This window comes from Oncorhynchus tshawytscha, linkage group LG19 (assembly GCF_018296145.1).
Source record: "Oncorhynchus tshawytscha isolate Ot180627B linkage group LG19, Otsh_v2.0, whole genome shotgun sequence".
NCBI classification, from domain to species: domain Eukaryota; kingdom Metazoa; phylum Chordata; class Actinopteri; order Salmoniformes; family Salmonidae; genus Oncorhynchus; species Oncorhynchus tshawytscha.
In genome coordinates this window covers 28,824,792-28,838,877 of record NC_056447.1, presented here as the reverse complement: position 1 = coordinate 28,838,877, position 14,086 = coordinate 28,824,792, and the positions used below count along the sequence as shown (strand labels likewise).

Sequence of the window (14,086 nt, the reverse complement as noted above, 5' to 3'; positions counted from 1 at the left end):
CTATGCATAGATAATAAACCGTGACTAGCAGCAGTGTAAAATAGTAAAAAAGTGCAAATAGTCCAGGTAGCCATTTGATTAATTGTTCAGCAGTCTTATGGCTTGGGGGTAGAAGCTGCTAAAGAGTCTTTTGGGCCTAGACTTTCGCTTGCCATGCGGTAGCAGAGAGAACAGTCTAATACTTGGGTGGCTGGTGTCATTGACAGTTTTTGGGGGGCCTTCCTCTGACACTGTCTAGTATAGAGGTCCTGTATGGCAGGAAGTTTGATGTACTCGGCCATACGCACTACCTTCTGTAGCGCCTTAGTCAGATGCCGAGCAGTTGCCGTAGCAGACGGTGATGCAACCGTTCAGGATGCTCTTGATGGTGCAGCTGTAGAACTTTCTGAGCGTCTGTGAACACAGGACAAATATTTTCAGTCAGGAATAGGCGTTCTCGTGCTCTCTCCATGACAGGCTTGGCCTTAAACTGCCTTAATTTGGACCCCAGGAAGGGTAGCAGCTAATGGGGATCCCTAATTAATACAAATACTACAGCCCGTTGATGTGAATGAGGGCGTGTCTGCCCTCCTTTTCCTGTAGTCCACAATCATCTCCTTTGTCTTGCTCACGTTGCGGTCAGGTTGTTGTCCTGGCACCACACTGCCAGTTCTTTGACCTCATATAGGCTGTCTCATCATTGTCGGTGATCAGGCCTACCACCATTGTGCCTTCAGCAGACTTAATGATGATGTTTGAGTCGTGCTTGGCCACGCAGTCGTGGGTGAACAGGGAGTACAGGAGGGGACTAAGCACGCACCCCTGAGGGGCCCTCCGTGTTGACGATCAGTGTGGCAGATGTATTGTTACTTACCCTTACCACCTGCAGGCGGCCTGTCAGGAAGTCCAGGATCCAGTTGCAGAGGGACATGTTTGTTCCCAGGGTCTTTAGCTTAGTGATGATGGGGACTATGGTGTTGACTACAGCTCAGTGTTCAATGAACAGTGTTCTCACAGGTGTTCCTTTTGTCCAGGTGGGAAAGGACAGTGTGGAGTGCAATAGAGATGGCGTCATCTGTGGCTCTGTTGGGGTAGTATGCGAATTGGAGTGGGTTTAGGTTTTCAGGGTTGATGGTGTTGTGAGCCATGACCAGCCTTTCAAAGCACTTCATGGCTACAGACGTTAATGTTATGGGTCTGTAGTCATTTAGGCAGGTTACCTTGGCGTTCTTGGACAAAGGGACTATGGTGGTCTGTTTGGAACATGTATGTATTACAGACTCAGTTAGAGAGAGGTTGAAAATGTCAGTAAAGACACTTGCCAGTTGGTCTGCGCATGTTCTGAGTACACGTCCTGGTAATTTGTCTTGGCCCCACAGCCTTGTGAATGGAGTTTTGGGCCTGGTCTTTGTTCAGATATCCAGAAGCTTTTTTTTAGGTCGTAAGAGATGGTAGAAACATTATGTACAAAATAAGTTACAAACTGTGGGGGAAAAAACACTATCACAATGGGTTAGGGGCCCGTAAAACGGCAGGCATCCCGAAAGGTAGCTACAGCAAGATAAACCCCCCCACCCCAGGGAGAGCTAGACAGCTCTCACATTTTTCAACATGTTTTTTTTTTACAAAAGGATAGATTTGGAGTAAGATAAACTTCAAATTTTCGGCAGGGACATATGCAGGATGCTACCCTTAACAGCATGGCCTTCGTTCCAGATCCAAACTCCAAACCTACAACCCAATTTTGACCAAATTTAACCACATTGATTATTGCTACGACGGTTTCCTTTTGATAAGCTATACAGAGGTTTGTTTGCTAGAGCACCTTACCATCAGAGACATGAGGACACTATCCAACCTGGAACTGAGCTGCCAGACTTGCAAGGACAGGCCAGAGACAACTTTAATTAGCACTGTGTGAAGTAAAAGGTGTTGAGACCTTTGGGCCCTATAAGTGGCCGGAGTCTGTGAAGGCCCCTCCTGCTGTTCAAAGACTGGCATTTTCTACAAGAAATTCACCTCCAGAAATAAAAGCTTCTCCCAAGTGGGTGTGACACCTACTCCCGTTGCCTGCTGCAGTGCTGCTTGGATTCCACCTGGCGATCTGTTCACCATCTGCTTTGGCCTGTCTCCACCTGTCTGATACAAGTACCCCCATCACACTCCCCCCTCTCTCCCAAGCTTTTGCTTGCCTCCAGCACACACACACTGTTGGGGCGAGTGACTCTGAACTTTATGGTGGAAATTACAAGATTGTTATAATTTTATTGCATCAAATGGTTGTTTTATGCAACAGAATAGAGGATTCTTAACTATTGTTTGTGTGTTCTACTGAGGATGGGCCTCTGGGAGATAACACTGAAAGGAGATTTATGATGTATTTTGGGTGATAACCTAAAGAGACCACCTTCCAGAGCGTGAGTTAATATTTCTGTTCTATATGGTACCAGGGAGCGATGACCCCAGGGCCAGACCCTGGTCAGTACACACAGATAACTGTTTCCACAGCAGATACTTTAATTCACAGCAGACAGTATCTTCCATACAAATCTTAACCTTGTGACCCATTTAGTTGAAGTATTACTCTGACTTGTGTGATAAGTTTATCTCCTCATTTGATAGTAAAGAAATTAACCACCGCAACTTACAACGGCTAACTCCAAGTCGTTATATATTTTATTTTTTCCTTGTGCATTTTGCTATTTGCCTCATGACTCCTGCATGCTTTGTTGATTACAACCTTTCTTCACCCAACCGTGGGACAGACTGTTTGTTCCCACACTCGGGACTCTGACTCTTTATTGGTTACACAGACTTTTGGCCTCCCATCCTATTCTAACCACCTCTCGCCGGCTTTGTATTCATGTTACCTGATGAAATTGCTGTACAATATGATCGTGTTGCCATCTAATGCACTTTCAAATGTCATAAATCAACACCGCATAGCTCTCCCTGTTATCTGCCGTGCCTTGATTATATTACTGCTGATGATATCTGGAAATGTGCATGTACACCCTGGCCCATCTACTGTTGCTAATTCTACTGCCCCAATTCCGATTTGTGCTCTGATATCTGCGTCACTGATTTCTTGCTCTCGCAAAAGCCTGGGTTTTCTGCACATTAACCAGTGTCCGAAATTCACTTTTTGGCTCACCTGCCAAGGGGACTGGTAGATTAATAAATCCACCAGCCAAGCATATTTTTTACCAGACAAAATAATAAATAGCCTTTTTTGCGTAACATAAACTTTATTTTCAGTACATTTCATTGAGATAATAAGGTATTACGTTGAATACAAACTTAAAGAAGAGGCCAGGGCAAAATTTGAAACAAAAATTATTTTAATATATTGATCAATGGTTAATCAAATCAAGTTTATTTGTAGAGCACATTTAAAAACAACTGTAGTTGACCAAAAGTGCTGTACAGAGTGCAAAAATGCCAAACAGTGGGCACACAATGAAATGAACAAAACTGATCAGATACAATGAATAAGAGTACATAGAAGTCAAAACAGGGCAACAGCAATGGTAAGATAGTTATGAGAAGTTCAGTGGACATAGAACTGGTGCTCTTTTGATACAAAGGGGAAACAGGGGAAGCAGATCTACAAATCCTTTGATTTGAGTAGAAATACCCTGATAAAATACAGGTAAAACAGACTTATCACATGCTGGTTAATTTTGACTGTGGCTAGATTTCATTTCCCAGCTTGAATACAACGGAATAATTCTCAAAGTTCTACTGAAGTACAGTATTTGCTATTAAATGTGCTCAATGATCAAACATAAGTACATTTAAAGGTTTTGTAAACCTATCAGATGCTTAATAATAATTTGAATCAACTTAAACCTCATCAGTCTCCTAACTCTCTACCGCAATCACCCTCTTTGCTCGGTCCATGAAGTCTGGCCTCCTGATAGAGTCCTGGTGCCACAGCATCACAGCTTTTTATCAGATCATACTCCCTGATCTCTGGAGAGGACAGCTGGGCCATGAGGAGGTCTGACAGTGTGTCAGACTTTAGGTTGGACCGCCAATCAGGTTTCACCTGTATTAAATGGTATTAAAACCTCTTTCACATTCAGCTGTGGAGGCAGGGAAGAACAGGACCAGGTCAACCAATCCCAGCAAGTCAGGGCAGGAATGCTGATGGCTCCTGTTGACACGAAACCAGGACATCTTCTGCAGGGACTGAGGCTCTTGGTACATCAGCACCTTCAGGACAGTCCACTGGTCAGGGATCCTTTCAACATGGATGCCAGAGGTCTCCAGGACAGGCTTGAAATGGCCCACCAGGGTTTCCAGTTCAGTGTCACCAAAATCTAGAATAATTGTATACATTACAACAAGCATCATGCAGTTTTAATTCTCAAACTATAAAACTTTTGCTCAGGTGTGTCATGCAGGAAGCCACAGAAGCGTATATCAACAGCCTCCCTCTTAATACTGTAGTATTTCCTGGCCTTGGCCTGCTTTACACCTCAGACATTTTAGGCATCAGCAGATTGAATCTGAAATGCATAAAAAACAAAGATTGCAACTGTGTTTGTCATTTACAGGACATGATGACTTTTGGAGTGCTTGGCATAGCAATCTAGACAAGCCCCTGTTAACATGTGTTGTCAAGCCCCTGTTAATATCACAGGAAGTGGTCCAGTGCAAGCAATAGGTGTCCTGCCAATTCTGGTGGGCACCAGTGGTGTGTGCCCAAGAGCCTGGAAGCTGTTTACCAGGTTTGCCCTGTTCAGTGGACTGGTCTGGTAGGTGTAGAGTCTACTGAGGTCTTCTAGTTTCTGAAACTTCACGTTGGACCGGATGGCATCAGAAAAGGTCAGTTCAAGGCGGTGTGCCATACTGTGGATGCCGATTTGATTAATGCCCTGTCCCCCTTCAGCCGGCTGACCACACCATTCTTGGCTCCGGTCATCACAGCAACTCCGTTGGTTCCCAGAGCTACCAACTTGCTCACACACTCATCACACACTCCCTCCATGATGGCACTGATGGCGTTGCTTATGTGTGCCGCGTCTGCCTTCTCCACCGACTTGAAGCCAAAAAACCTTGACTCGATCTTGCCCTTGTGACAGAATCTGACTTAAACTAACTCCTCCTCTTTCACAGACCTGTCTGTGGCGCCATCTGATATAATGGAGAGAAATGTTGTGTTTTTCAGATTCTCTCTGTTGTTGTTTCTCTCCACCTCTGCAATATGGTGCATAAACTCTTTGGCCTGCTTCTCTTTTCTATATGTTGAGCCCACAGCGATAACTTTAAAAAAAATGTAAATCCAAAATGCAAAAATCAAACATCAAATTAATTAAATATACAATCAGGTTATCCAATATAGCTGGCACATGATTGTGCTAAATTTGCCTTCTACCTTTTGTTTACTAAAGGATCAATACTATAAGGTTGGTAAGTAAATTGTGTCACAATGCCTTACAATCTAAACACCATCTGGAGACAAACATTAAAATAGAATGTTACAGAGCCATAGGAACGCATGGAGAGTCATGTCAGCATCAGTAGGCCTATCATTTTATTGTATTTATACACTATTTTGAGGAGAACCCAAGCTTATCAAGAGCTGAGAAATAACCGACTACTGGACCACGTCTGTTAAATAGACTTGAAAAAACTAGCTACAAAAGTAATAGTTTAGCTACAAGAGTAACAACATTTTCACTTACTCGCACATCCACTCGAAGTCAGAAAGTGGTCTCGCCTTCTTGCCAATGGCATGTGCAGTCCTTAACAGTATCTTTGTGCTGTTCTGCTCTGACATTGCCATTAGCGCCGTCACAGAGGGTGTCAAGAGGAGAGGCTCCGATTCAGCCCGGGACACAGACACGTAGACAATGTGACACATGCTGTGTTCATGGTCACGAATGTTCTCCAGCTTCATCGTTTTATTTCCGATGACAAATTAGTTGTTTCTGCTTTTATCTTCACCATACTGGAGACACAGAGAACAACTCATCACCACAGCCTCAGCATCATACTGTAGCCAGCCTCTTCAAACTCCTTTATCTCCAAACCTCCATTTCTCACAAAACATTATTTTCTTTTAATGTGATTAGTCCTCCTTTTTGTCGGTGGGTTTTCGTTTCAAAGGTTGGCTTACTCCAGGTAAACGCTGCCACATAACAGATATTTAATGAATGGTAGCTAGCAGCAAACCCGTGGCAAGTGAGCGGTGTCGAGTAGCTGGTGTCCCGTACGGTGAACAGTGCCGCGAAACTAGGCGCACTAGAGACGGTCTGTGACTGGCAAACATGAGTAATTTCCTCCGAGCCATCATGCCAAATATTTTATTACTTTACTATTTTGGTACAAACATTTACCCGCCAGTGTGTCGGATAGCCTTCTGCGATTTAATTGCCAAATGGAAAATCCTGACCTCCACCCCATCGAACACCTTTGGGATGAATTGGAATGCCAACTGCGACCCAGGCCTAATCGCCCAACATCCTTTCCCGACCTCACTAATGCTCTTGTGGCTGAATGGATGCAAGTCCCCCAGCAAAGTTCCAACATCTAGTGGAAAATCTTCCCAGAAGAGTGGAGGCTCTTATAGCAGAAAAGGGCGGACCCAATCTATATTAATGCCCATCATTTTGGAATGAGATGTTCGAGCAGTTGTCCACATACTTTTGGAGGAGTAGTATTTGAAATATATGAATATGAGCTGGATTGCAGGTCTTTTCAATTTGTTTATATTAGTTTGTGCTCGTTAGCATATTTAGCTAGCAGGCTCCATCCGCTATTACTTGTGCTAAAAAGACGATATGGGCCTCCTGGGTGGCGCAGTGGTTAAGGGCGCTGTACTGCAGTGCCAGCTGTGCCATCAGAGACCCTGGGTTCGCGCCCAGGCTCTGACGTAACCGGCCGCGACCGGGAGGTCCGTTGGGCGCACAATTGGCCTAGCGTCGTCCGAGTTAGGGAGGGCTTGGTCGGTAGGGATGTCCTTGTCTCATCGCACACTAGCGATACACAACCCAACTGGTGTGTATCGGAGGACGATGACTTTCAACCTTCGTCTCTCCCGAGCCCGTACAGGAGTTGTAGCGATGAGACAAGATAGTAGCTACTACAACAATTGGACACTACGAAATTAGGGAGAAAAAGGGGTAAAATTCTAAAAAATAAAATAAAAACGATATGGAATTCTGGGTACCGCCCAAGCCTGTGAGTGCTTGCCAAAAAACGTGGAATACGTAAAGGCTGTGATTTTCCCTAATTGTTAAGAGTCTAAACATGTGGAATAAGCCAGGCTTTGATTTTTGGTAAAACAGATAGAAAAGGGGTCTTAATTAGGGATCAAATCCCTTTAGCGGGATCGATAATTCAAATTAAATTACTATAAATATTTAACATTCACAAAATCACAAGGGTAATACATAAAAATAAAGCTTAACTTCTTATTAATCCAGCCACCATGTCAGATTTCAAAAAGGCTTTATGGCGAAAGCAAACCATGCAATTATCTGAGGACAGCATCCCGCATACAAATGCATGAGAAACATTTTTCAACCAGGAGGTGCATCCAGGGAAACACTTATTTGAGCTCAATCTGTTTTCCATTAGGTTTCTTAGGCAATCCCTTTTTAATAGAAATATGCTTGCAGTTAATATGGCTTCCACTAGATGTCAACAGTCTTTAGAAATTGGTTGATGTTTTTCCTTTGAGAAATTAAGAAGTAGCCCTTTCCTTGCTGAGTGTCAAGCCAAGTGTACTTTTTTGTTTGGTGCGCGCGACCTGGAACTCGCTCCACTTTAATTTTATCCGCTATTGAACACAGTATATTCCGTCTTAAATTTGATCTATTATTTACGTTTTAAAATATCTAAAGTTGGATTAGGAAAGTTGTTTGAAATGTTTGGACCAAGTTAACAGGTAACTTATTAGATACTTTGTAGGCATGTTGGGCGAGTTGGAACCGGTGCATTTTCTGAATCAAACGCGCCAAATAAATGGACATTTTGGGGATATAACGACAGAGTTTATTGAACAAAAAGGACTATTTGTGATGTTTCTGGGACATTTTGGAGTGCCAACATTAGAAGATCTTCAAAGGTAAGGCATATATTATATCGCTATTTCTGACTTTTGTCGTCCACCTGCCTGGTTGAAATCTGATTTTCATGTGTTTGTATGTTGGGTGCTGTCCTCAGATAATCGCATGGTTTGCTTTCATCGTGAAGCCTTTTTGAAATCTGACACAGCGGCTGGATTAACAAGAAGTTAAGCTTTATTTTGATGTTTTACACTTGTGATTTCATGAAAGTTAAATATTTATAGTAATTTAATTTGAATTTGGCTCTCTGCAATTTCACCAGATGTTGTCAAATCGATCCCGCTAAAGGGATTTGATCCCTAAGAAGTTTTAACCTCTGCAACTAAACTTCACCCAGTAACTTTTATGCAGTTTTGATCCTTATTCTTCTGATGAAAATGCGATGGAAACACATTGAACATTAGATTTGTATTCGGTACATGAAAATTTAAGTGAGAGTACATTTTTTGTGAATGAATAGCTCTCCGGGAAGAAGAAAGGCAGAGGTCTATGTTTCATGATTAACTACTAATGGTGGGATTGTGGTAAAGTACAGGAACTCAAGTCCTTTTGTTCACACGATCTAGAATACCTCACAATCAAATGATGGCCAAATTGCCTCCCTAGAGAATTTTCTTCGGTTTTCGTCACAGCCGTGTATATGCCCCCTCAAGCTGATACCATGACAGCTCTCAAGGAAATGACACCTTGTACAAAATGGAAACTGCATATCATGAGGCCACATTTATTATAGCTGGAGACTTTATAGCAAATCTGATGATAACTCTACCAAAGTTTTATCAACACATCGCCTGCAGTACTTGTGCTTCAAAAACTCTTGAATAATGTTACTCTCCCTTCCGGGATGGCTACAAGGCCCTCCCCCCCCAACCTCCCTTTGGCAAATCAGATCACGACTCCATTTTGCTCCTTTCCTAAAGGCAGAAACTCAAACAGGAATGACCCATACTAAAGACTATTCAACGCTGGTGTGACCAATCGGAATCCACACTTCAAGATTGTTTTGAACACGTGGACTGGGACATGTTCCGGGTTGCCTCTGATAATAACATTGACGTATATACTGACACAGTGACTGAATTCATCAGGAAGTGTATAGATGTTGTTCCTACTGTGACGATTAAAACAAACCAAACTGTGGATAGGCCTATTTATATGCTTTATAATGCTATGTCTGGATTTGATTAGAGCTTTGATCGAAAATTCAAGCCTGACGTGACCTGAGCCTGATGAGCCCTACATTAGACATTTTTAATGAGCCTATGCCCAAAAAAGCCCAAACAATTGTGCTGTTATCCAATACATACAGTGCATTCAGAAGGTATTCTGACCGCTTTTTTTATTCTCATTAATCGACACACACTTCCCCATAATGACAAACCGAAAACATGTTTTTAGACATTTTTTGAAAAATGTATTACAAATAATTTATGTAAATTAGGTTTCAGACCTTTTCCTATGAGGCTCGAAATTGAGCTCTGCTTCATCCTGGTTCCATTGATCATCTTTGAGATGTTTCTACAACTGGAGTACGCCTGTGGTAAATTAAATTGATTGGACATGATTTGGAAAGGCACACACCTGTCTATATAAGGTCCCACAGTTGACAGTGCATGTCAGAGCAAGAACCAAGCAATGAGGGTCCAAGGAATTGTCCGTAGAGCTCCGAGACAGCATTGTGATAGCATATATCTAGGGAAGGCTACCAAAAAATGTCTGCAGCATTGAAGGTTCCCAAGAACACAGTGGCCTCCATTTATTCTTAAATGGAAGAAGTTAGAAACCACCAAGAGTCTTCCTAGAGCTGGCCGCCCGGCCAAACCGAGCAATTGGGGGAGAAGGGCCTTGGTCAAGGAGGTCACCAATAACGCAATGGTCACTCTTGACAGAGCTCCAGAGTTCCTCTGTGGAGATAGGAGAACCTTCCAGAAGGACAACCATTTCTGCAGCACTCCACCAATCAGGCCTTTATGGTAGAGTGACCAGATGGAAGCCACTCCTCAGTAAAAGGCACATGACAGTCCTCCTGGAGTTTGCCAAAAGGCACCTAAAGACTCTGACCATGTGAAACAAGATTCCCTGGTCTGACTGAACTTTTTGATATGAATGCCAAGCGTCACATATGAAGGAAACCTGGCACCAGCCCTACGGTGAAGCATGGTGGTGGCAGCATCATGCTGTGGGGATGTTTTTCAGCGGCAGGGACTGGGTGACTAGTCAGGATCGAGGGAAAGATGAACAGCGCAAAGTACAGACGGGTGAAGGTTCACCTTCCAACAGGACAACGACCCTAAGCACACAGCCAAGAGACTGAATGCCCTTGAGTGGCTCAGCCAGAGCCCGGACTTGAACCCGATCGAACACAATCTGGAGAGACCTGAAAAATAGCTGTGCAACGCAACGACGCTCCCCATCCAACCTGATGGAGCTTGACAGGATCTGCAGAGAAGAATGGCAGAAACTCCCCAAATAATCCTAGTCGCTGTCACGAGCCGGCTACCACCCTTTTACTCATCCCTGCACCTTAGAGGCTACTGCATAGACATGGAACACTGGTCACTTTAATAATGTTTACATACTGTTTAACCCATTTCATATGTATATAATGTATTCTAGTCAAGTCCATCCTATTCAACAATTGCTTTACATGTACTGTTTTATCCTATGTATTCTTCAGATATACTATGAATACTGGCCATAATGTCTGTGACGGAAAAGTCAATCACTGGGCAATCACTGGGCAGTGTTTGGTATACTAACACACACACACACACACACTCATCGCCCCCTCCCTGCGACGTGAACTTGTGTCGACACAAGTTAACTTCGCTATCTTAGTACATACGTTACAAACTTTATTCTTACCTCCCGTTAGTAACAGTTTGTTATGGTATAAACAATATACAGACAAGCATTCATGTTTAAATTAAGCAACATTTATTGTACTTATCAATGTTATGGATGAGCGAGCTGTTTGTTTGGTTCTGTTCCTCTTCTCCGTCTCTGTAGCTTCCGGGGAAGGCTTGGATAAGGACCAGAGCTATGGCAACCGAGCTGGATTTGTAGTGACTGTCCATATTGGCTCGTTCATGTGAATGGGCATATTGGAGGACACCATGTCAGTAGTGATGGGATTTTGTATCATTTATATTGTATCATGAGAAATGGATTACAAACATGCAATGTATATCATTCATGTTTAGCTGAGTGGAAAATGTAGGCTTTGATGATGGTAATGGCTTCATTAATTAGTGTTTGGTATGTCCTGATGGGAGGGGCTTCCCCTACAAAAGGAGCGCCTCTCTCAGTTCAAAGGGGTGACCATTTTGGATTGAGCTGTTGATGGGGCAGCATTGTTTTTAGCTGTCCCATCATGTATACTTTTGATGGCAGTACTGTTGTTTCTCTTCCAGATTCACTATGTAAATAAACACCCTTGCACAGAAGTACTTTTGCGGCTCTGCCATCTTTTTATTTGATAGAGGTTAGGTTTTTCAGGGTAGTCTTCTGGCCTAGAGTTTACATACATGTTATACATCCCCAACCTGGTAGGAGAGTTTACAGTCTAACCAGACACCTAGGTATTTGTAGTTGTCCACATATTCTAAGTCAGAACCATCCAGAGTAGTGATGCGGGCAGCGATTGGTTGAAGAGCGTGCATTTAGTTTTACTTGCATTTAAGAGCAGTTGGAGGCCACAGATGGAGAGTTGTATGGCATTGAAGCTCGTCTGGAGGTTAGTTAACAGTGTCCAAAGAAGGGCCAGAGGTATACAGAATGGTGTCGTCTGCATAGAGGTGGATCAGAGAATGACCAGCAGCAAGAGCGACATCATTGATGTATACAGAGAAGAGAGTCGGCCTGAGAATTTAACCCTGTTGCACCCCCATAGAGACTGCCAGAGGCCCGGACAACAGGCCCTCCTCCGATTTATGATTGTCTTAACTCACCATCACTGTGGAGCTTCTCAAAGTAATTTTTCCTTCATCTCGAACAGCAAGTAAACAAAGTCTGTTTTTACATCCATTGAGAATGACAATAGTTCCTCAACGTAGCCTATTTAAAAAAAATCTTTACAGCTCTCCCTTTCGATTACCACTCAGCATGAAAGGTGAAATGTCATGCTCTGATCCGGTGGAAACTAAATAAAATAGGCTGATTTACTTCTTATCCCTACAGCTGAGTCTGTCTGTCCAGAGCTCACTGACCTGGGAAACTCTGAGGACCCAGAATATGTTATACAATGTTGCAAGTTTACTAGCACTAGCTTCAGGCTGGACCAAGTTAATCCAATACTTGATACAATGTTTCAAGTTCCTTGCAGACAGGGCATACACAGCCAATGTGATTTATAGGATATTTATATTCCTCATGATATTTTCTACCTGTTGGCTGCAACATTTTTTGTTGTTGGCTTTATGTAAACAATTTTTACATATTGGCAATAAAAGTCACTTTTAGATTTGTATAATTTTCACTGTTGGCGCTGGGAATGTAAGCATTTCGCTACACCCGCAATAACATCTGCTAAACGTGTATGCGACCAGTAAAATTTGATTTGACGCACAGATTTTTATCCGCAAGAAGTCAGTTTGGTGGAAACACTCCACTGGTGGGAAAATGTAAATATTTTCTTTATGCGGATTTTAGAATATTTGCATGAACATCTGTCGTCAATTAGATGGAAACCTAGATAGTGTCAAAACTATTTTGTGGTTATGGAGAAAATAAACCTAGATGCCAGGCTTTCTCAATAGATGGAAACAGCCGTCTTTTAATTGGCATTGCAAAGTGGGACTCACTGCTTATAAAGCAGATTTTCTTTTGGTATTCATGCATGGGATCCTCTAGACCATGTTGTGATGTGTGTGTGCTTGTCTGTCTGTGCATATCTGTTTGTATGCGTGTGTGTGTGTGTGTGTGTGTGTGTGTGTGTGTGTGTGTGTGCACATATGCATGCATGTGTGTGTGTGTGAGTGCGAGAGAGGGGAAAAGAGAGGGCGAGAGCAAGCTAGGAGTGAACAAGAGATTTTTGGCATGACTAACTTAATGTCACATGAGGTGCCAGGGCCCAGAGTTCAGAGACTATTAAACACAGTACTCTGCATTTATGTATTATAAGGTATTTGATGCCCCATTCTGATTAAAACCTAGACTTATGTGTACATGTCCTCCTGTTAACAAGCAGCATAACATAACATGCTGGTGTGAAGAACCACATTGTGCTTTTCAAAACTTCACATGCTTTATCTGTCCAGTTTGGGACAGGTCTCCTCAGATGGCCATAAAACATTTGTGCACCTTCTCTAGTGTGGCCTAGTCTATATGTAGGCCAACCCTGCTGCATAAACATTTCCATCTGCCGTACAGAGCAGCAGTTTTATCAACAGCTTGTCAGTGTTATAAACTTGCCCATGTGCAGTTCGTTTTTGGTATTTGGTACCATTTGACGTGATCCCCATTTTGTCTGCAGGCATCCTTTCAGCGCTCAAACAGCCATGACAAGGTGCGGAGGATTGTTGCAGAGGAGGGCCGTGCTGCTAGAAATCTCATTGCCTGGAGTGTTCCTCTAGAGAACAAAGAGGAGGAAGGTCAGTGGTGTCAAAATGCACACAGGCACACTCATATGCTAAAATGGGGCTTTCAATACTATGTCAGATTAATGACTGTCTTAATGTACACAGTGTTTTTGCCAGATATTTTGTTATCTTGGTGGGTATACTATTGGTTGGATGGGCAAACTCCAATGTTCACCTCCAGTGGCAGAAGTTGATGTTTACTTTTATAGTGCTGGAATCAGAGGGCATTGGGGTGAGGAAAAGTCACAAGTCCAGACACTGCTCTTAGCTGTAATACAACATCTACTATAACAAAATGACATCCTCGAATTCATCTCTCTGTTGTTCTTTCGATTCGCCCCACATCTATACTACCCCTCACTGAGACGACTACAGTAGATAGATTAGAGATTGCCTGCCCTCTGATATTTCTATATTTGAGATGGTATGCAACTTTTGCATTAGTGA

At 42.9% G+C, this 14,086-nt stretch overlaps 1 protein-coding gene across 5 annotated transcripts in view; it reads left to right on the top strand.

Annotated features, from left to right (window-relative positions):
- scaper (S-phase cyclin A-associated protein in the ER) overlaps positions 1-14,086 on the top strand; it is a 122,733-nt gene that overhangs the window by 12,584 nt on the left and 96,063 nt on the right. For all 5 annotated transcript variants that reach the window (XM_042301541.1, XM_042301540.1, XM_042301538.1 and 2 more), the window contains exon 2: positions 13,534-13,651. In XM_042301541.1, coding sequence (XP_042157475.1) covers positions 13,534-13,651 — 118 coding nt within the window. The remainder of the gene's footprint in view (positions 1-13,533; positions 13,652-14,086) is intronic.